The sequence below is a fragment of the Gymnodraco acuticeps genome, unplaced genomic scaffold (genome assembly GCF_902827175.1).
Source record: "Gymnodraco acuticeps unplaced genomic scaffold, fGymAcu1.1, whole genome shotgun sequence".
NCBI lineage: Eukaryota > Metazoa > Chordata > Actinopteri > Perciformes > Bathydraconidae > Gymnodraco > Gymnodraco acuticeps.
This window is the reverse complement of record NW_022991003.1, coordinates 2457339-2481106: the sequence shown is the minus strand read 5'-3', so window position 1 is coordinate 2481106 and position 23768 is coordinate 2457339. Positions and strand designations below refer to the sequence as shown.

At 41.4% G+C, this 23768-nt stretch overlaps 1 protein-coding gene across 1 annotated transcript in view; it reads right to left on the bottom strand.

Moving 5' to 3' along the window:
• Positions 1–995: 995 nt before the first annotated feature.
• The window catches only part of LOC117559391 (protein phosphatase 1H-like), a 29391-nt gene continuing 6618 nt past the window's right edge, over positions 996–23768 (bottom strand). The window contains 13 exon segments of the mRNA XM_034236148.1: positions 996–2632; positions 2950–2977; positions 2980–3100; positions 5231–5338; positions 7583–7646; positions 12017–12063; positions 12065–12112; positions 12114–12137; positions 12319–12403; positions 12562–12674; positions 18557–18640; positions 18642–18914; positions 21645–21810. Of these exon segments, the coding sequence (XP_034092039.1) occupies positions 2485–2632; positions 2950–2977; positions 2980–3100; positions 5231–5338; positions 7583–7646; positions 12017–12063; positions 12065–12112; positions 12114–12137; positions 12319–12403; positions 12562–12674; positions 18557–18640; positions 18642–18914; positions 21645–21810 (1309 nt within the window). The 3' untranslated portion in view covers positions 996–2484.

Here is a 23768-nt window from a genome sequence, read left to right as displayed (position 1 = left end):
TATGTGAAAAATAAAGAGCTTTTTGAACATTAAAGCATGGAGACATGTCACAGTAGACACAAAATACAAATTTGAACCTGAAAATGAGCATAATGTCTTGAAGAAGTGGCACCCGAAAAAGTCCCCTAATACTGGCTTTCATAAGGAAAACTAGCTCTATGTGCTAATGTACAATAGAGCACATAAGACATGCTCATTCCCACCAAACCATAGACTACTAGGGGGTCCATAATGTCATACAATCAGGTTGCATGACTTTGGAATGCATTTTTCAAACGATATCTCAGTCATCTCATGAACCCTGAAAGCGTTATCCTGTGATTTGATCTACATCTTTGGTCTCAGGTATGTCAGGTATTTGGTATCACAGCACTTAAGAATTGCACAAAAAAAGGAAGAAGTGATTCCTCATTGTCACTCCCGCTTTTACTTATTCAAGTGAGACACTGAAGGGTAAGACCAGTTGAAATAGGGGCGCAAAGTCGAGTAAGTGAGTGTGTGCTTCAGTGTCAAATTACGCCCTCGCAGCAGCCACCACCACCATGAAATCTTCTGTCAGGCTATTCTGTGAACTGATACCCTTCATCATATTGCTTTGGGACACGCTTGACACAGTTGGTCAGAAGAGGTGATGGTCTTGTTCTAAAGTTACTGAAGTGTAAGGGAGTTTGGCCCGATTCAAGCCAAGATATTTCTACAGAACTTATTTTAAGACTTTCATTCCCTTTAGGATTTGCCAGCCAAATATCCTAATATATAGAATTCAAACACATAAGTAGCAGCTAAACACAGTACAGGAAGGTCATGGCTCTGGTTTTAGGATTAACAAAAATGAAATCCATTAATGCTGTTTAAATACTATAAGTCTGTTTGCATACACAGACGTAGTGTGCTCACTAAGAGCATCACAGGATTATCCACATATTGTATTTGTATCTGAGTATTTACAGTAAGTACGCAATCTTCTTATTAATAACACAGCAGAGTAAAGAAAAAAAGGTTAATTGTTTTTAATAGAGCAGAAAAAAAGAGCATAATTTGTTGTCACTGTTCCTTGGTTTCCAAAACAGTACAAATAGTGTTCAGTAAGATGTACATTACCAACAGTAAAAGAAACAAGAAAAGTATACACTTGAAACGTTATTTACATTTTTACATTTAAATTCAATTACTCTGTTCCATTGTTCACCAGCTTCAGCCACTCGTACAGCCTTTAGGTTACAACACGTTGACAAGCTGAAAACTACAATTAAACCAAAATATGGAACGCCACGGATTCAGCCAACAATATTGATTGTAGACACATAGGGTAATTGCTGTCTAATGAATTGTCTGCAGTGATAGTCTTATACTTCCTTTCGAGTGACACATTAAAAACAATTGTCTCTATTATAGGCACCTGCTATTCATAACGTTGGGGTTTTTCTTATTAGGAACCATACATCCAACGGATACTGAGAAAAGGGTAAACATGAGTGCATGACAAAGGGTTTTTGAGCCTAATATGAAAAATATATATCTTGTACAACACTTTACCTATCACACAGTTCCCTGTGAGGCGTTTTTACTTTCTTGAGAGATTCTCTAAAGACGTTTTTACAAACCTTGCAGGTACAGTATAACAATGTAACTCGAATAATGGCACAGGAAGCAAGCTGACGATGCACCTGATTGTAGCATGCAAAACAGCCACGAGAAGAGGACTATGACAGTATGAGTTAGCAGAATATACAATAAAAGGAAATAAATGATGAGGTAGAATGGATGGAACAGAAAGACTTTTCCTTCTTAAATCTGGGTTTGATTTAATACTATAATTAGTATCCTAGGGAGTACTAGGGAACTGGTCCTGTCTTCATATTTATATTCCTTCATTTAACGGAATCAGTATTCCTTCATTATAAGTAAGGTATTGAAAGTGCAGCATCAGGAGACATACTGTCCAGACTAAGAATAGCAGATGATTGAACGTAGCTAATTAAAAAGCTGGAACAGAGGACTTATGATTCATATATGCAGGACATCAGTCTCCAGGTTAGTTTCTTTTACACTGTACAAGTGCTCAACTAAACATACTTACCGAATGTTTTACACCTAGGATTATTTACATTTTCACATTTATAAATATTGTGCATTAGTTAGTAATTGCAATCCTGAGATGCACATCACCACGTCTGTCCATGAGTCTAATGCTCCCAACCTTAGGCTTCCCCCACTACAAGATGGCTTCTTCGAGATTTGAAAGGAAAAAAAAAGCTCTTCCACTGCTTTTCATGTTTCTTTTTCTATAAAAAGGACCAGACAAAAAGAGATCATCCTGATTGAGGATTATCAAGGGGGTAACAAAAAAAAAAACATCCCATTTGTGACCAGAGACATCTTGGATCCCTCAGCAGAGGATTCCACACTAAAGCACTTTAAAAAGAGCACAGGGGACGAGGGGATCTGCAGAAGTCAAAGGCATGGTTACGTTTCGTAGCTGGGCTAGTTCTGCTTGTTGCCGTACATGAGGGGAATGATGTAGGCAGTGATGTCGTCTCCAGAGCCCAATCTGTCGTTGGATATCCTCCAGCCTCGATCCTTCAGCACCCCTCGTGCTCTCATCACGAGGTCCTGAGCTGCCATTGTGTACCTGACATAACAAATGTGATAAATGATTAAGGCGTATCCTAGTGCAGTATTTTATTAAGTAAGTACATCTGCCTGAAGACAGATGAGGGAAAACATCAAAAGATATTGTGGTTAACTTTGGAAACTAAGCTCAAAGAGGAGGCAGAGCGCCTTGTTAACATTCTTACGAGCTCTTCCTTGACATCACAGTTATTCTAAATGTTTGAAAATTTGCATTAATTACAACAAGATAACAGCGTTCATTCCTCTACAAATAAGGCCGGGGTGAGGGAAGTTCAGCCCGCCCCTGACTGCAGCTGTGTGATGAGTAAAACGTGCCTGTGATGGTCGTCGGGGTCGCAGTTGCCAGGAACAGGTTGATGGCTTCGTACGCTTCCTGGTTAGAGAGGACGTCCCACAGACCGTCGGTTCCCAGCACCAGAACGTCATCAGCCCCATGCTCGCACTCCACCAGAGGGTACACTTTGACCTGGAGGCGGAGGGGAAAAGACCGGGCAAGGGTTGAGAGGTGCATCATTTCTAGGAGTCATTTGAACCTACAGCAGGAATTTCGTATGAAGAGGTCACATACATAGTTTGGTAGAATTGGAATAATGCATTATTCTAAGGTGGTTAGTCCAAGTACTAACCTTGTAGTCCCCCCCAGGTGTTTGGCCCAAATGTTCTAATTGCAATCCAATCAAAGTGCATTTCTTTACCATGGTACAGGGAAAAGCAACCATCAATTTAGCTGATTCCATTTTTTATATTGGAATTGATGTTGATGGTCTTGCATTTGCAGCAACTCTGCCAACAGTTTGGAGACATGTCTTTCGTGTTTTTTTTGCCAAGTTGGATATTATGGTCAGCGTTTATGATTCTCCATTTCCCCGACTAGGCATCTTGAAGGTTCAGGCCAAATGCAACATTTAACATTTAACAATGTAACATAACTTACTCTTGATGGTAGCTAAGCCATTTAAGTTTCATTTTCCCCACAGTTCACAAGGGCAACTTTTGTGGCATCCAAAAGTACATAAACTAATCTTTAAAGTCAAATGTAAAGTATATTGTTTGTTTGTATAAACAAATCTAGGGAATGATACACTACTATCACAAAGAGACAAAGCTAATTTTACAGAAATAAATAGTAGAAGTGAACACTGAATTGAGCAAAATGTCGAAGGATATGTTACTTAAGCATTTTCTAAATACCTTTTATTATTGAATTGAAAAATACAGATACTTAAAAACGTAGGGAATAAATGTTAAAAAAATGTGTTACCTATATTTATGTTTTTCTGGAATTTAGAAAGCCTTAACCTTTGATGACTTCCAAAGAGATATTTAACTGTGGCACAGCCCGAGGAAAACTACTTTCGTAAATAGCAAGCAAAATAATTCCCAATGGCCTTGGCCTTGGCAAAATAAAAAAAACTGCCTTGTTTGGTTTGCTCAAAGTAATTCATTGGCTGCCACGGGGATACCACGGGCCTTTTCACAACAGACAGCAACATACTACAGAGGCTACTGCTAAAGGAATGAGGACGACTTCAGCGTGGATCATGAGCCTCTTTGTGTTGTGGTTAACCTTGTGATTTAAGCCCAGCTTTCTTGGAGATAAAGGACTCAGGCAGTTTCGTAGAATTTATTCCAAAAGCAATAAATTATTCCTGGAGGAGGGGGGATGACCACCACAGCGTTTGATTTGTGACCGCTGAATGCCATATTTGAACTCATGTTGGTCTGATGACTGAGTGTCACATCATCTTTCTTTAACCAGGTTTGACACTTCTTACATATACTATTAATGTGTGTCAGGCTATCTGAGAGTGAACAATAGTGACTACAAGCATCTGAGGGAAAAAATGGAAAAAACATCAAAAAGGAGGCTGAACTATGACTGAACTCAAAGGGCAATGAATTAAAGATCAACAGAATCCAGGCGCTGACTACTGCAATCATGTGCGGTACACACTGGGAAGGAAAGGAGACGTTTGAGAGCGACGGCTTGGGGGGAATCTTAATGTGCCGCTGACCACGGTGTGCAGACTGTTAATGGCTCAAGGCATTTTACAGCGCTACCTCTGCGCTCTCGTTTGTTCAGGACGGCGAGGTAATGAGGTGAGACAAAGAGAAAGGTCCACCGTACTATAAGCATACTGCTACTGATGATGTTAAGGGCATTTCAGTTATTCAGTGTTGCAGACCTAAGATGCCAATGATGTGATTTTAATAGCAGAAGTGTTCGATTTAGATTTAAAATAGCAGTTTCGTCTCAATTTTTTTTTACATTAAACAATCGAAATGAGCAAATTCAGAGAAGGCAAACATTTCTTAATCAAATACGAGGATGGGTTATGTTGTTCCTTTGTTTGTTTATATTTCTGTAAGCATAAAGTCTCTTGTGTTCAATACAAATAGTCGAAAAGTAGGAAATCACTAATTGAAGTGACCGTTTGAGGATTTGTTTGTTTAAACTCCGTTGCTCTCGTCAAACCTTTAAGTGGTTACACTCTTTTTTATGTGCAAAGGATCATTTCAAAAGAGCGATTTCCCTTTGTCCGTGCACACTGTGAGAGGTGACATCATGAAGGACAGCATTATACATGCAGCCTACCTCTGGGCAGCAGGACAGGAAGGGCTTAATGTAGATGTTAGAGTCGTGCACTTTCAGGTTGTGGTCCCCGAGACCTCTGGTGACGCCGATGGTCGCCAACACACGAGCCTGTAAGAGATAAGAGGCCCTCAATTTCAGTCAAAACAAGCAACAATATATTCTTAAAGGGACATTCTGGTTTATTTATGATAAGCATCATTTATATTGATGCTTATAATCATAATCACATTTCACTTGCCAAAGAGATTTTTTTTTTAAATGCAGATGTTCAAGAAAGATGAGCAATCAGATAAACCAACAGTTTAAGCCAGTCTGGCCTCAGACACCATTAAACTCATTTGTAAGCTGTGCTAAACTCCTCTTGGTTCCTACAGTCAGCGCAGGATGGTACCACCGTCTCTAAACCTGCTGGAACAGGTCTGTGAAACTGGGCTAATTGAATCTTCTGTACAGCCGATGAGACAGGGGGGGCACACAGGGCCGGAGAGAGGGGTACGAGGGTGAGGCCTGGTAGTAGAGAGTGGATCAGCATGCAGCAGAGAGAGGGAGAGCTAAGCAGACAGAGAGGTGGAAAGATGGGAGAGCGTTGCAAAGCTCCTCCGGCAGAGAAGGGGAAACATCCCGGGATTAATTGTTGAGCGTTGGGGCCCAGCAGGCTGCGTGCCGGGTCTTTGAAGTGCTCCGACGCTCCTCTCCCCTCGCACAAAGCCCCCTTGCTCTATCTAGCCATCCATCTCCGCGCCTCACTTCAAAGGGAGACGTGTGCCGCGGTGAACCCGAACAGCGGCTACAGGCGGAGAGCACGGCGAGGGTGACATCTGCCCCAGCCATCCGTCAAACATAAACTCACTCTCGGGCTGCATTAACTAGAATACTGGAGGAGGCCACAGTGAGAACATATTCAGATCTATCGTGTCTCCTCTCTGACCTTCTCAATGCACCAAGGACAAGATGCGGCACATGTACAGCATCACTGAGGGAAATGTCATGACGGTGTGCGGAGAATCTGAGCATGTGCCAAACCGACGAGTTTCCTGCATGTCAGGGCTTTTGCAATGTTATATTCCAATTATTACACGGCTTAGTTGAATACTCGATTCTGATTGGTCAATTCAGACATTTCAGAGGTTATTAATACTCGATAACACACCGCTGCTAAGCATAACATCGGCGTTGCTAAGGGCGATCATGGGAGAAAAGGAAAGAGGTTAAAAGACAGAGCGTTGGACGTCATATAAATCAACAGAAGAAGACAGGCAGGAAGTAAACACGGTTGGGGCTCTGGCATTGTTTAAGGACTTGTTATTGTAAAACAAACTGCAAAAATACTTGTTGTTGTTGCCGTAGTTCCTACCGTTGGTGCACCGTGGAACGTTTGACTTGAAAATGATCGTTTTGCTTCCGCTAAGAAAAACTTAGCGGAAGCAAAACCATAATTTTCAAGTCAATAAAATAATTTCAAGTAATTGAAGTCGTTAGTGTAAGGGAAACTTCTGTGTAGTAGCAATGCAGTGAAGTCACCGACTCAGGAAAGAGACACGGGAAGAGCAGGAGCTTTGATGTCAAACACTGATGGTTTATTTGGAGCTTCGGCCGGAGAATTCACATCACAACTCACAGCAGCCACGATCTGACTGCACGGTAGAGTTGCCACGTCAATTCTGAAGAACTCTTTCTGCAGCTCGAGGTTTTATCTAGTTCGGAGTGTAATAATCAACATTCTTCATAAGTGAGACTAAACAAATATGGACCCTGAATCTAACTCGAGCTCTCGTCCATAGAAAATAATGCGCGCCAGGGAACCTTCGTCCCTGAACAGTGAACTACCTCATGGCGGCTTGTGCTCTGTCATAGACTGGCAACAACAATGCGCCCAAGCTTTCCCTCCTTAAGAGAGATAGCAGCAATACCCAAGGCCGTAGACCTATGCCGTGGGAAAGGAGACAGTGAGAAATTATGAACTGTGTCAAAGGTTGAATACCTAGGCAAATTATTCCCTAACAGTTAGTGTATTTAGTATGTGGCCGTGTAATAAGTGGGATAATGTGCGAGGTGGTCATTATTGAAAAAAGAACACCCTTACTTTTCATATGTCACTTTTTGGACACTTTACATCTTTCTTTTAACACATCTCATAAGTGGCACCCATCGTTGACTCCAATCTGACATAGAGTCCATTAAAGCGGAGATATTTTCTGTTATACACGTTGTGATTAGTCGTGGAAAAAGAGGCCAGGAATGCCTTCCACTGGCTGTCTCCTCCACACAGTGATGGGGGGGTGTGTGTGGGGGGCTGACTAATGGTGCCCTGGTGAGCGCTTTGATTACAGCCCAGGCTTCAGCACTTCTTACCTTCTTTCCTTCGCCGTAGATCAGGGGAAACTTGAGGTCATCGTCCTCTATGGTTTTATACGCCCTGCGCAGAGGAGAGAGGACACTTTAATGGGTTTTTGCTTTATAGCAGGCAGCGTACACGTGCCCTGGAGATACATCGCTCCCACGCCCCCCGCAGGCCCTGCTGCCAAGCCGACTGCCACGAAGAGAAAGAGGGAAGGGAGAGACGATGAGGGAAAAAGTCCAGACATCACACAGAGAACGACACAGCCTTGGCATATTTTACCCCTTTTTCTCTTCCTTAAAAGTCTCCCTAGCGACAAAGATAGAGACGTCTATGTATGTATGAGACTTTCTTGGTTGGTTTTCTATGACTGTCTGCTGCAGTTGTGTCTATGTGCATGTTTGTATCTGAAAGGCTGAAGGAAAGGCAGCTGAATGATGCAAGAGAGTCCACGTTTACATTCCCCTGCTCTCAGAGCAATGTTTAAACTTCCTCCACTAATGAATAATTTACCGTCTTCAGACTGGGACCAGACAGAGGTGCAGTACGAGGAAAAATAATGAATAATACGTCATGTTTTCATGCCATGTCTTGAGATACACTATTCACCTTCAGCTTGGAAACTAGCAGTGGGGAAACCTTGCATTTGTATCTCATGGCTGGTATACAGTTTGATTTAGGTGGAACAGCTGTGTCACTCTACAGCACCAGAAACCTTACACATTTGAGCTAATTTCCAGAAGAGCTGCCATGACAAGGTTTTTCCATTCAAACCAGGTGCTACAATAAAAAATCTGGCAACCTTATCTGGATCGGATAACATTTAGAAATGCAGGTTATTCTTTATTTCAACCTTTAGACTGGAGGGATAGGAATAAAGAAGGTCGAAAAAAATTCGAAACTGTGACAAAAATCGTTTGAATTGAAGATGTTGGGGGTAAAAAATATAAATAAAAGCTATCTGTGGTCTCAAAAAGTTTTTTTTTCTAGTGTTCAAATGTTATTTGCAGATATCATGTGACCCAGGTCTGCCCCACACACCTCATCCGATGTATTTCAGCTACTGTGAAGCAGATTAGCAGGGCCCAGGATGGTTTTTACATTACTGCTGGTTCCACTCAGAGACCATATGTTTCCACCTTAGGCGAGCGCTGTACTGCTGCACTCAGCACTTTTTTTAAGAGCGAGGACTATCACAGCGAACGCAGGCCACAAACAGAGAAATACAGTCTGCAGAATCTTCAGAGCGGCGAGCTGTAACACCCGACCAATAGTTTCCTCACTAATGTTTGCAATATTCATGGTGTGGAAAAACCTCTAAAACAGCAGTTTGATGATGCAAAACCCACATTTGCGAGACACTAATTAACCTACCCTTATTTTCAGATGGGGAAACCCTTTTGCCATATCGGTACAGACTTCTCTATTTGGGTATTTCACCTTGAAGAAGTGGTGCACAGAGACACTCTTCATGTCCTTATTTCAATTATTCAGCCCACAGGCGGGGACAGTCCCCTTCTGGAGACTTTTGTCTACAGCGAAGCCATCCTGTCAGACTGGAGATAAGCAGTGTGTGACAGAAAGCGAGAGATACACATTCATCCTGTTATGATACCTGCTTCCCGCTCTGGGACACGTAGTCCAAAACACAGCGAGGAGAGTCGCTCAAGGGCCGCTCTGTTTGACCACAACACTGAGCGCTTTCACATTTAAGGGCTGTTTGGTGGCCTGATACGTTGCAGTGTGACCAGCAGAGAGAGAGAGAGAGAGAGAGAGAGAGAGAGAGAGAGAGAGAGAGAGAGAGAGAGAGAGAGAGAGAGAGAGAGAGAGAGAGAGTTAGAGAGAGATGCAGGGGAGGAAGGGTATCATCCTCTCTGCAGGTGAGGAGTGATGTCATCTCCTCCCGGTGCAAAGTGAGATGACAGGGAATCAATAGCAGTGTGTGCTCGGCATCCTAATCTGCACACACTTACATCTAACACACACACATAAGCAGACACACACACCTGTCCAGACTTCGAGGTGACATTGTGGCGAGCCTGTGTCAGCACCGGATGAGTCAGACAAATTGGCAGTCGGGGTTCAAACTAACTTTTTGGCCAACCTTGATCAGGCTTTTTCCTAGATTGAGTAGTGCTTTCAGGAGCAAAGCAAGGCCAGAGTTAATGGCAGTGACCCAAAGCCTCTCTAAATGTAAGCGATCAGTCATAATGCTACGAAGGCGTAATGGACAAAGAGAAGGGAAGGAGAGAGGGAGGAGAAGGAGAGGGAGTGAAAGTGGATGACAGTGATGTAGGTGTGGGTTAGCCTCCCTCCTCTAACATTCATAATCGATAGGATCAGGGGGAGAGCAGACACCTTAGTGGGCGTGGGCAGTAAAGAGAGACAGCTGGAGGGCCTTTCATTGCCATTTATCAGTGCCCTCCTATGTGGCCTATACATCTGCTGTTATTGCCTACTTTATTTTACCAGCATTTCTTCCTAGCATTTTATTTTCTCCTTTTTCTATCTTTGCAGCTAGTATTTATTTTTGCCTTTGAAGTCATTTCCATTAGTTTTCCCCCCCCCCTCCTTTCTCTATCTCTATACCAGCCAAACACCCTCTTCCCAACCTTCCCTTCACCTGAACACGGCTGACCGCTCAACATCCATCACAGGGACACAAACAAAACCGCCCACCCATCCTGGACAACGATAACAGATTGCAGCAGAAGAGTCCTACGAACAGAGGGAAGGGGGGGGGGGTAGAGAAGGCGAGGGAGGAAGGTGGGCTGCAGGCCTGTATGCCTTCATTACACTGTGGCCTTGATCATGGATGCCTTTGAGGGATGTAGATGTCAGAATACACCCACACACACGCAGCATGTGGGCACACTGGCTGCACACGCTGACAGGAGAGTGTTCATGGAAAGCTACAGAGGCTTTAAAAAAAGATCCTCTGCACGTATAGAGCGTATGAACTGCACCTATACAAGATGACAGTGATGTCACACTCGCGTACATCAGAGGAGTCCGCAATGCCAGGTGCTAATTTAAGACCCAGACTTAGTCCGGGTGAAGCGAGCAGAACTGGGTTATGGGTAGAACCTGATTAAAAATACATCACAGGCTGTCAGCGGGCACGAGTTCTGGGCCGCATTAGGAACACAGCGGCTGACTGACCTACATCTGCTGAGCCGAGCGGCGCCGCTAAACACATCTGCACGCAGGTGTCAGAAAACATCTCTCCTCACTCACCTTTCAACTATCCCTTAGAAATATTCATGCATAGTAAATCAGTGGTTTTTATTTAGCCTTTATTTATACAGGTTGAGACACAAGGTCTCATTTTCAAGAGAGACCTGTCAGTGGTAACACTACCACACAAAGTTACAGACAGACAGGACACTAAACACAGAGGACACTAAACACAGAGTGGTGGATTGTAACGAAGGATAATCTACTTAAGTACAGTAAAAGTAAAGGTTTGAGATACTTGTTCTTCACTCGAGTATATTGATTATACTACTTCATACTTTTAATCCACTACATATTGGAGGCAAATGCATTTTTTATTACACTACATGTATTCTATAGGCTAGTTACTTTGCAGATTTCGATTATTAGAATGTGATCTACTGCTCAAAAATAAAAAACGTCCTTGTGATATGTATTGGAGTAGAAGAAGTATACAGTCTAGATATTTAAGAACTGTACATAAATACATACACTTTTTACAACAATCCTTACTTTCCTTAAGTACATCAATACAGGACCTTTATCTCAAGGAGGGTTTTTCTGGCCTAGGTAACCTTAGCAATGTTTGCAACTTACTATAAGAATATAAACGTTATATAAGGTTGTTAAACACTTTGCTACTTCGAAGACACTTGGAGCTGCCCATGAAATCTTTCTCTAAGATCCCGTTTCCTCCTCTATCTTTTCTCTCCCTTCACATTTCCATCTGTATCTCAGTCCGTACAGCATGTTCTCTCGCTTTTCTTCTTTCTCACACATTTTCCTAAATGTCTTTGGCCTTTTTTAACCTCTCTCTCTCTCCGCAGAAAGAATAAGAGCTGTCCTTGCTATGCCCACATATTCCTTCTCAAATGCCTTTCACACACAGAAGCAGAAATGTCAAGGCCACTCCTACTCAGAGTGGAGCCTTGAGCGGCTTTAGAGTGCTGCACACTCAATGGGGTAGAAATCACTATTATTGGCAATTTCTTAAGGGGCACATTACAGTAAATCGCCCACAGGTAGATAATTGCAAAGTAATGTACTGTAGGCATGTTTATATGAGGATAAGAAGCTGAAATTATTTTTACATAAAGGTTGTAAAGATTTGGGTAAAAAATAAAAAGGGTAATAAAAAACAATGTGGGATCATCATCACAGTTTACATGCTGTGTTCCTTGTGCATTAGCATCGATCTAAAATCAGTAAATCAGTGAAGAATCAGTAACCACCATCCTGACATGGTGAAGTCACGGTACAGCATCCTCTTCCCCACCTCCCTTTTTCTGGACTCTCCTCGGGAACTCCAGATGTGTAAACTCGTTTCCCTAATAAGTGGGGCTGCATGTAGGCCTTGATATGAAAAAGAAGAAAAAGAAAATTGACATACCCACGGGATAGGAAAAGCAATTCCATAGTCTATTAAGCAGACAAAGAGAGCAGGCAGTGTAAGAGACAGAGGAGGGAAGGTCAGCTCTGCTAATATCTGACAGCTGTGCTCACTAGGAAGGAGCAGAAAAAGCTTATGTCTTACCAGGAACTGCAGTCGCTGTCTCTCTGACTCGGGTGTGAACTCTGCTGACATGGGGATGACTTCCCCTGCCCGGATAATGATAGCTCTGAGGAAGAGGGGGAGACAAAACAAAACTGTGTTTATTTGAGGTGGGACACTGTTGCTCCTCCTGGCTGCAGGGCACGAGAAGGTGACCGACAAAAAGAGGTAATGCCATTGTGTGTCATAGAAAAGTTCCCCTTAATTTGTGCATGTGTATCTCACCTGCTGTCCCCAGCGTTAGCAACGTAGAGCTTCCCGAGCATATAGACGACAACCAGAGCAGTGCAGCCCCCTGAGATGTTGTAGACGGCCTTCTCCTTCTCTATTTGCACATCCTAAATACAAACACATATACAGATGAATCCTCTGATGAGGTCACAACCACATCCTCTGCCACGCAATTATGTTTCTAATCATAACAGACTACAAAAACGTTTTCCTATTACGCTGTGGCACAAAGAACCTCATTCCGAATCAAATAATGCCAGAATACTTAAAAAACACCATGATACTATTATCAATTATAGCACCATAATGAATTCATCCATCAAAAGCAATACAAAAACAAGAATGGAAACCAAAAGGATAGGAAAGAAAGTTAGGAGGGACCGCTGGTTATTACACCAGTTAATTAGCCCATATTAATTTGTTGCTAATTAAACAAAAAAAATGATTTGAAAAATCCCATGCTAACAGTTCATTAATTAGATGAATGATTAACCTGTCAGCGAATTAATCAAAATGCCAACATACATTTGAACCAAGCTGCTCACACTTGGTTTAACCCTTTAATGTTGCTATACTGAGAGGTCTTCAATGGCAAACAGAAGTATGAAGTTATCCCGAGAAAATGGACGTCCCCTCTAGCGCCTTCCTCGAATCCCTCCGTCACCTTCCACACAGTGAGCGGGAAGAAAGATGTTGGCAAACACATTTGCAGCGAGGCCTTCCCTAACATGTCGTCCCAAGAGGAATGCTAAACCAACTAAAGCATGTCGCCTTCTGCTCCACTGCCGACGACCTCCATCTGATTACAACTGTGAATGTGTGTGTTTTTGTAGTGTATGCGTTTCTCTGACAGGAGACAGGAATGCATGTGTGTGTAGACGGTTTTGCATGTGTGTGCATAAACCATATGTGTATGACTTTGAATGTGAGTGTTTTGTATTTTATGAAGACTTTTTGGACAGAAGTAGCAGGTTTTTTTGGGTTGTGTGTATTCTGAATATTTGCAGAAATGTGTGTGTGTTGGGAAGGGGGGAACAAATGTGTCCTTCACCCTGAATTAATTATAAATCCATTGCGAACCATACATATTTATTTTCCCTGTATCCAATACGTTTTGCTGCAGGCCAAGTCTTCAATAATGAAAGCGCCTGAATAAACATCTACACTTTTCTCCTCTCCACTTCCGCAAGGAAACGTCTGACAACTGAGCTAAATAACCGGAAGGCAGATAGGCTAAATGTTTTCTTCCCTTCTTCAAATGTAATACATATTGTCTGTAAGTAATCACCCTATAATTAAAAAGGAACATCTAATCTAAGGACAACCTAATTATATATTAGGAACAAATTGCCCCTCCAGGTTAGACTTGCTCCAACTCTGCCTGTTTTTAAATCTTGTTTAAAAACCCACTTTTACAGGCCAGGTGACAGTTGTGCTTTTGAATTGGGGGTTTTATCTACTAGTGTTTTGTATTGTTTTTAAGTGATGTAGGAGAGTTTCTCAGTCTGTGGCTTCTGATCTGGTTTCATTGTCTCGTGTTTTACATTTGTTTCATGTCCTGTCTGTTTTTCATGTATTTATGCTTTGTTTTTTGTAGCACTTTGTTCAACTCTGTTGTTTTTAAATGTGCTATAGAAATAAAATGGATTGGATATAGTTACATAATTATACTCCACTAAAACCCAATTGAATTTTTAAAAAGCAGTGACACACCAAAGTATACTTAAAGACCACAAAGGATTGAGCAGCACATAACAGAACCTTGAGAACACACTTCATACACAGAAAAACCACATGAACACCTCTCATCCAAACAACCAATCATGTAGTTTGTTTATGACCTTTTATAAACATCCTAAAACACCGCTAAGTTATGTGTTTGACCATTTAAGAAAACATATTTCAATACAATTGACATAATAAGGTTTCATAGATACAGTAGTAGCTATGTTATTCAACATATTGTCATGAAGGCCATTATCTTCACAGCAAAGTTCAAAAAAAGCTTTCTCACTGAACAAGATGGTTTGACTTTATTGGCAAAAGCTGAGTTGAGTCACTGTTCTACCTATGAGCTACAGGTCAGGCCAAACACTACCTCTTCCTGATGCAGTGTTATGTGTTGAATCAATGAGAGCCTGAAGCTACTAGGCCAGGAAAAGATAACGGAGAGCAGAGCTGGCAGAGAAACATGCGAAACATCAGATATGATGGATAACTCTGGTGATGGACTGTGAGACAGGTAATTAAGGGAATTAATCATTTTAACTGATTAGTTAAATTAGTGGCACATCAGTTGTTTTTGAGGGCAAGCAGGACCTTTGGGCTAATTCTTCTGCCAATGCTCCTTTAATATAGAGCATTAATAACCCGCTGAACACACTAACACAGTCACACACCTGGTGATAACCCACTTCGCATCGAATAAGGTCTGAGATACAAAATATCAATAAATATAGAAAGATTATGGATGGTTAAACTACTCTTGATGACTCCTGACTAACACAGAAATGTTGAAACATTATATTGAGAAACCTTCATTTCCTGAAGTCGTATCTCATGCTCAAATAAAAAGTTTAACATTTTGGGAAATACACATTCTGTCTGCGCGAGAGAAGATTGATAACACTGAGGTCTGTGGCTCAAGCACGTAGCTTAGCGTAGCATACTGTAAGTAGAAGTAGGATTCAAGCCTGGGTCTTTTTTAGTGTTCATGAATATGCCCATAATAAGTCTCAAGGCAACTTGCTGCTATAGTTTGTGATTTTGAGAAGTAATCTTTTTGGCTTTCTTGTCAAGAGTAAGATGGGAAAATGAATGTGACAAATGATGTTACCACAGGCAGGAAGTTAGCCTAGCCTGGCTCTGTCTTAAGATAACAAAATATGCCCAACAGCATGGTGTGAACAGTTGTCGTTTTACAAAGAGTTGCATGAGTATTTCATCGCCTGTTTTTCTGTAGACTCCACTTTTTTATACAGAATATACAAACAAGATTTGTCATACTTAGTTAATACTGAGCTTAACGGCTAGTCATGCTAGCTGTTTTCCTGGCACTACTATGTGGCTAGTGAATACAACAAAAAAGCCAAGTAGTACATTTCCCCAAAATGTTAAATTAATGCTCACATCATTATGAAAGTCCTAAAATACTGAGATAGTGATTACATCTCAGTACCTGAGAATACACGTACCAATGCCACAAATACATGTTTTAAAATAAAGAGGATCTAAAAAGGCTAGTGATGTCATCTCCTCGTTTTCTATAACCAACAGCTTGACTTATAAGCCTTTGTCTCGGAGTTACAAGACGTTGTTTTTTATGTTTACACATCCCTGAGTGTTTATCGGCTTCAGCAGCCACTACACACACACACACACACACACACACCGGCCGCTCCCACAGGAATGCAGTGAGTCGTGTCAGAGGAGAATTAAAGGCGGATCCTTCTGATAAGATACAGAGACTCTGTGAACTCTGAGACAAAGATTAAGAGTCATACCAAACCTTCCCAAATGTTGCTGACACTTCCTTTTATCGTAAAGAATGAACTTTATTAGACTTTGTTAAGACTGGAGGACTTTGGGGGGAGATTATGACAAAATTGACTTTTTAGTAGCAACTTATCAACAGTTCTAAGATTCATTGTGTACCATGTGAATGTGATTGCATCTAATACATAACAAATGATTACTTGCGAGGAAAGTAGATATGGTTATTTCAGGTGGTTATACCCTTATTTTCTCATCTCTGGTCTCTGAATACAATACGTAACGCACTATGAATGCAATCAACTGAAATCCATTCTACATGTATATGCTTTAATACATAGCTTCCTGAAGAAACCCTCTAGACTACCGTTAGATAGTTGTGTAGCTTCAGTGCTTCACAGTGACATCAACTGCAATGTTTGAAATTGTGGATTTCCCTTTAAGAAAGAGAGAGGACACGGAGGGTAAAGAGTGCAGACTCAAAGCCAGAGAGACACGTGAAAAGTGAGACGGGGAAGCAGAGTGAGACATAGATGTTTTCTGATTGCTGGGAGATGGGACAGACATGTCTCTGACAACGAAAAAGATAAAGAGAGTAGAGCAGCAAAAGAAACATTTTAAAGACAAGATTGTGCACCACTTCATAGTGTAAAGCTGGATCATCATTTCAAAATCCTGCCATATGACATAAAGAAATGTGCAACTGTATTTCACAAAACCCAATCCTTGTGACTGGGTGAAAAAAAAACCTCATCATTAACCAGATTACTCCTTTTTACATTGATTAACTGATCATTATACAATCATTAAGTACACCTACACAAGCCATACGTGCCCCAATACAAATGTTCCTCTTTAATGGCCAAGACGTTTGGTAAGAACAGGTGATTGCACACTACCACCTAGTGGTGAAGATGTGTAAACACCAGCTGTACTGAGAAATGGATTTTGTGTTGAGCTGCACTGCCCTCTATCAAGCTAACATTGTACCTCCCCAAATGATCTCACCTATAACAATGTTTTAAAGACGTTGTGCTCTGCAGACCTGGGTCAAGCATTAGTGGGAGATAAATTAGTGTCTATATTACTCTATTATAATATATTTTATTGAAGTCTGTATTGTTTGTAGGTATTTGATTAACTCTTGTTTTAATCACATGGTTATGCGAGAATAGGCTATTTGTACATTAACAAACAATTTGTCTTTCATTTGGAGAGGAGCGTTTTGTCTCTTAATGTCTTTCATTTTTGTAAAGCACTTTGAATTGCCTTGTGTTGAAAGGTTCTATATAAATAAACTTGCCTTTGCTTCGGTTGTAAACAACAATTAAAGTTGTTTACTTGTTTATATTTACTCTCAGGCACTGTCCCATAGCGAACTATGATTTACTAAATGTTAAACCACAGGGATTTCAAGAGAAGGAGAGTGACTTGTAATCTCTCAAACTCTTTCTCAACCCAGGCCTGCTCTGTTTTCATTGGCTCTGGTCTCAATCTCTTGGCCTCTGCATGAGGAAAGTTTCCGGAATCCACTTAAAGCAAGGCCAGGTGGCTTGTGTGTGTTATCTGACTGACTGCCTTCACACTGCTGGTCTGACATCAAATCTATTTCTTGGGTATTACATGTTCATACTTTAATGTGAGTTTGATTGCTGTAATAACAATTAGACAATTATGTTTGGTTTGATATATACTTTCAGGCTTTTGAAGTCCTGGCCCCAAAACTCTGGAACAATTTACCAGCTGAGATTAGGCTTGCTCAATATATCAGCGCTTTTGAATCTCTCATTAGGAATTTCATGCCAATTGATGTATTCACCTATATGATATCTTATTATTTATAGTGTTTTTATCTATTGTAAAGCACTTTTTAACACTGTGAGGAAACAAGCTACGTAAATTAGGTGTATTTTGTATATATTATCATTAGTTTATGTTTTAATTTGTATTGGTGCAGGGATTTTCTAATTGATGTTGTGATATACATTTGTTTACCAAAAGAGTAAAATAAATGGAAACAGAGATAATTAAAGTGTACAAGGAATAGGTTTTAAATGCTCATGAAATAGAGCCATTTTTTGTAATAGTTCGGAGTGTAATTTCACTGGTTTTGTGTGTTGAGAAGTGCTGTGCAAACAATCAGTCTACACCAGATTAACACGGTGTCTTTATTTCATTGTGCAACAACTAGCTGTTTTCAAGCAAAGCAGATGGGAAGCTTTGATTTATGCTTTGGGAAAAGGGACAGGACTAGCCTTTCTCTTCATATACACATAAAACCATAGATGGAAGTAACTACTCCCGGCGATTTGACGCGATTTGGGGGGAAGTCCAATGTTATTCTGGGAATTATAGGAATTCACTATCTAAAGCAGCAGTACACGAGGAACAAGGGAAAGTCTCTACAACATCCATGTGTGGTATTTTCACTGCACATTGAAAGGTCAACACGTACTATTAAACACTTTGAGACTTCTACTTCACACACGCCTCTTACCATGTCTTTGAAAGCGTTCTCGATGGCTCCGACCACCAGGCTCTCGTGTGAAACCTTCTTCTCCGTAAAGAAGCGTGTGGGGGGGGGTGCTGGGCGAGCCCGGAGCCCCTGCGGCGCCGCGGAGCGAGGCAGCCCGGGTGAGGGCGCGCTGGGACGTCGGGGTGAGGTGGTGATTGATAGGCTCCTCCCCCAGGCACGTAGGGGGCAGCAGGTTGGGAGTGCAGATGATCTCCAACACCTCCTGAAGGTGCAGGGCCACGTGGTGATGCAGGAGGCGGGAAGCCATCACAGCCACCCCGGAGCCTGCGTGGCCATCGAACATCGCCCAGTAGTGGAGCGTTAACTCTTCAGAGCTGTCCTGGAGACAGGTAAGAGTCAGACAAACATTAGACAGTGACAGCAAAAAAAAAAAAGCAGTAAAAGGTTCTGACTGCACGGGTGGGTTGCCATGTCAATTCTGATCAGCCTATCTCTCGATAGACCTTTTAACTAGTTTACAGAGAGTTAATGAGCATATTGGGGGGAGGCGTAAACATCTGTGGAGCTTAGAAAGCCAGCGTTCCCACAGCCGTAAACCATTTCGTGACCGAGAGTTGAACTGGTTTATCAAGATAGCTGGAGCCTCCCATTCCTTAAGAGAGATAACAGAGCCAGGGTTTGGTCAAAAATCCTCCTGATGACATACCAAGCCCTCCATAACCTGACCCCATCCTACCTGACTGACCTCCTCCACAGACACACTCCCACTCGCTCCCTCCACTCTGCTCCTGCCAACCTCCCCCCCCCACCCGGACCAACCTCAAGTCCTGGGGCGACAGAGCCTTCTCCGTTGCTGCACCCACCCTCTGGAACTCACTACCCCAATCCATCAGAGATTCTTCCTCCCACCACATTCAAAACCCACCTGTTCAACACTGCATTCAGCCACTACCATCCCCCCCCCTATTTTCTGTTTATCTCTTTTGTATTTTTCTTTGTTTTGTTTTTTGTTGTTTTTTTTAATTCTCCGTCAAAGCGTCTTTGAGTTTCTTGAGAAAGGCTATACAAGTCTCATGTATTATTATTATTTCTAAATACAGTAGTGCAAGCAGATGCTACAACATGAGCCGATGAAGCAAGCAAATAGCACTAGAAAGGCTTGACTTGTTATAGTCCAGTACCTCTGCAGTAGTGAGTCATGAGGTACTTGCATGAGTTTGCTGTAGGCTCTGGCTGGGTCTAAGTAAAGTACTGGTGGGCTAAGGGGACATGTTATCTGCAGTATTACCTAATATAGACAGTGGCGTTTTTATATGTACAAAAGTGGTAGGGCACAAAAAACGTAGATGTCTATATATAAGCTTCTGCAGTGAGGTTCATGGCTGGTGAGGCACTGGCACTGACTCTTCAGGTTTACAAATATTATATTTTGACTTAAATCAAAATATAATAATATTTTCAAAAGCTTTTTTTGTCTGATGCTTCGATTAATTTTAAACAGACCGTTCAACAAAAGGATACCCAAAAAATGTAATTTTATAATTTACATATTGAATTGTTCTCTCTTAGTAAGATCCCATTTTCAATAAAATTGCGGTCTTACCTTGACATGAAGATGAAGTCCATGCTATCCTTCTGGACAAAAATCTCTATTACGTTTTTGTAGTTCTTCTTGTAGTTTCAAAAGTCTATCATAAATCTAATCTAATCGATAGATTTATGATTAGAAAATTATAAAAGTAGGGTAGACATGTGGATATTATCCGGCTGAACAAAACGTGCATTTATCTAACAGGTTTGTTTCCCACAGATCTTATTTGGAGCTATTTTCTAAAATCCTATGGAGAAATCTCATTGCTTTTTTGTCGAGGGAAGGCATGCGCAGCTTACTTCCGGGTTTAGGACGCCTCACTGCAGCTCTCTCGTCTCCTCTTCACACACCACACTTTTCGCGGCACACGTACTTACAGCTAATCAGCTCTGAATGATGTGAGATGACGTATGGTGGGGATGGCAGCTCAATGCCACTATGGTTATTATTTTTTTGCCACACACATTAAATAGGAAAATACTCTGAACATGCGCAGTGTAGTTTTACAGTCACCATTGACTTAGACAGTGAGAGGGAGGGGCATGATCGGGTTTTGTCCCACATGGCTCTAAACAGCTCAATAGGCACACACTGTAGACACTAATTAGAAGAACACTGACTAAAACAGCAATGAGACGAATCAGATGATTAAACATGATCTTAAAATATATTTTATATATTTTTTTTGCATTTTTTTGTAATAATTATTTGTAATACTTTCTGCTGACACTAGGTGGGGCTGTGCCTGCCCCTAATGACCAGTCGCCACTGAATATAGATATATTTTGCCCGTGGAAAATGAAATGACAAAGTGCTCAGTATAACCGGTTAGAGATAAAGGGCAGTGAGGGAAAACAGAAATCTCTGAGTGCATGTCGAACCCGGAAGACAAATCGAACAACAGGAGATCAGTGTCCAGTTATTTCTACGCTTTTTCAGGTTAGTATCAGAAAATTTACAGAGTAGCCATTGTCAGTAGCTGGATAGAGTGCGTCAAAAACAGTGCTAGTTTAGAATTCACAATACCTTTGTATATATGGTTTTTGGTCTAACTTAAAAGCTTTACTTGCTTTCACCTGGCTGTTGAGAGCTGAAGGCCGAGGCTGTGATGTGTAAAGGACGCTGTGCTGTACGCACCAATAAACTGCTGATGGGACGGGATGAGGGAACACTGCGTCCCAACAGCAAGGACTACAGCCACCATTACCTGGATGTCATGGGTGAACAAATGCTTGAACGTCAAGGATCTTAGTCTATGTACAGTATTAACAAGATATCAAAAAGATGGCTCAGAAAAGTTGCATTTGTCCTCAAGTTTTATCTCATGAATTCCTGTTATGTTAAAATCAGAAATCAGAAACAGGGTTATTACGTGACACGTACGAGGAATTTGACTTGATGTCGTGGTGCATGCATAAAAGTAAAACAAAAATGTGTCTGCTGAATAAAAATCCCAGTGAAAGATGATGGAAAGGAGGATATTTGTTATTTGGAAACAGACGCTTTAGTTCGACTCACATTGCAGTCCCGGGGGCTCAGACCCTCTCCGTTTGGCAGGGAAGACCTCCTGCGGGCCAGGGAGGTCCGGTTGGGTGTGGAGCATCCTGAGGGTCTCCGTTTGACCACCAGCACCTCGCAGCAGGCCTGGTCCTCATTCAACGCACTCTTTCCTGCATTGATCACCCTAGATAGAGACGGGATAACAGAACACAACAAGGGAAGGTGAGACATACTTCATTTTCAGGACAACTCGGATAAGAGATTTTTTTTTTTTTTTTAAATCAATCAATGACATGAAAAATAAATTAGATTATTTAAGAAATTGCATTAAAATTATTATACAATGCACTGTAAACATAACAATACTGTATAGATAACTTGTGCAAATCCGATAATCTTGCACTGCAAAATGAAGGCATGGTATATCTACTATTCAAGATAAAAACATAGGTGTTTAAAAATGTACAATCTCTTGCTGCTAAAGCTTGTTCCGATGACTGAGAGGATTGCTCTTTGCCTTTAAATGGTATTTTATGTATTTGGGTTGTCGAAAGTTCTTAAAAAGAAATGCCAATTTGTAAGGAAGGTTTGTTGAAACATTAAAACAATGTTTCGTACAGTGAGAACAAATCACAACACTATGGTTTAACCATGGAAAACTGAAAGGGCAGAAAGAGAATCAAATACTCTCAGTCCCTCTCTAACCTTTTGAGAGAAAGTTCAATACAAATTAGAAGATGCAAAAGTGAAAAATAATGCCACCAGCAAGCTGGACCTAACAGGCATGTTTTTGCCCTTAAAACTTTACAATGCATGAAAGGTTAGTCAGTGATGATCGTGGGTCACTTGTGTGCTTTTCTGGAGTGGAAAACAATTTCAAAATCTAAGGGTACATGGGGGAGAAAATGTCATGCAATCCTGTGGGGACGATGACTCAATGGAAGTTTAAATCAGGGAGAGATACTCCCTACAAAGCCTGAGGGAGGGAAGTCTGAGGGATGAACTATTTCCAAGAAGATCACTTGTCATCTCCCCTCCGTCATTTCAAGCACTCACTTCTATCAGAAAAACAGGAGCAGCTGTGTCATGCTCTAAACCAGTGGTTCTCAACCTGTGGTACGCGGAGGAATCTGACATATCATTTTTTTTTCTGTTACACATAACACAGACATATAAAATACAGAAAACACAACCAAGTAAACAAAAAGACGAAAAGCAGTCACTACATTGTGCACATTTGGGACAGTAAGGTGCACTACTTATTACTGCACGAGCAGCTGGTGGTAAGGACCTCAGGCTATAGGGACGAGTGCCATCAGTTTGAGGCGTGATTGAATAACGTTAATTGAAAAATAAATCATACTATCAAAATACTACAACGAATGAAAATAAGCTTGAGATAATTGAAACTGTGGTTTAAATAAGTTCTAATAGGCTATTGTTGTTTTAGATTTAGAAACGAAAACCTTTTTTTAAATATATTTCTGGCGTTGCTAATGACGACGCGAGAAGAATATTACCAGCGAAAGTGAACAAGTGAATTAGGAGGAGGACAGTCATCAACCGAGCACAAGCGCAGGCTCCGCAAGCAACACAAAAGTGATGCAGTCACAACGCTGTGATGGAGGAGAGAAGTGACTCAGGAAGAAGGCATTTGCACAAAGAATGGAGAGAAGGCTGTGACCGAGGTCAAAAGCTGAAAAAGCACACACTTGTCCTTAATTGTTGTCTTTTTTCTTTTCTTTTTTACTTTGCCACCACAGAAATGGCAATAGCAAACATCAGCAGACTGAAGATGAGCTATTAGCCCTTAGGCTCATCTGCTCCTGGACGCTTCATTATTATTGTGGAACTGAATTCCCAATAGGACATTTTCTGTTACAATGTAGGTTGTTGCAGGAGGCCTACATTCACACTTTGGTATAGGTCCAGGAAATGACATGTGTGTACAGTTGACATGTGTTGCGTGAGAACAAGTTATTATTTTGTTTTTTATATTCTCACTTGTGGTGTGTGAGTGAGTGATGAGAGAGAGAGAGAGAGAGAGAGAGAGAGAGAGAGAGAGAGGAGAGAGGAGAGAGAGAGAGAGAGAGAGAGAGAGAGAGAGATGAGAGAGAGAGAGAGAGAGAGAGAAAGAGAGAG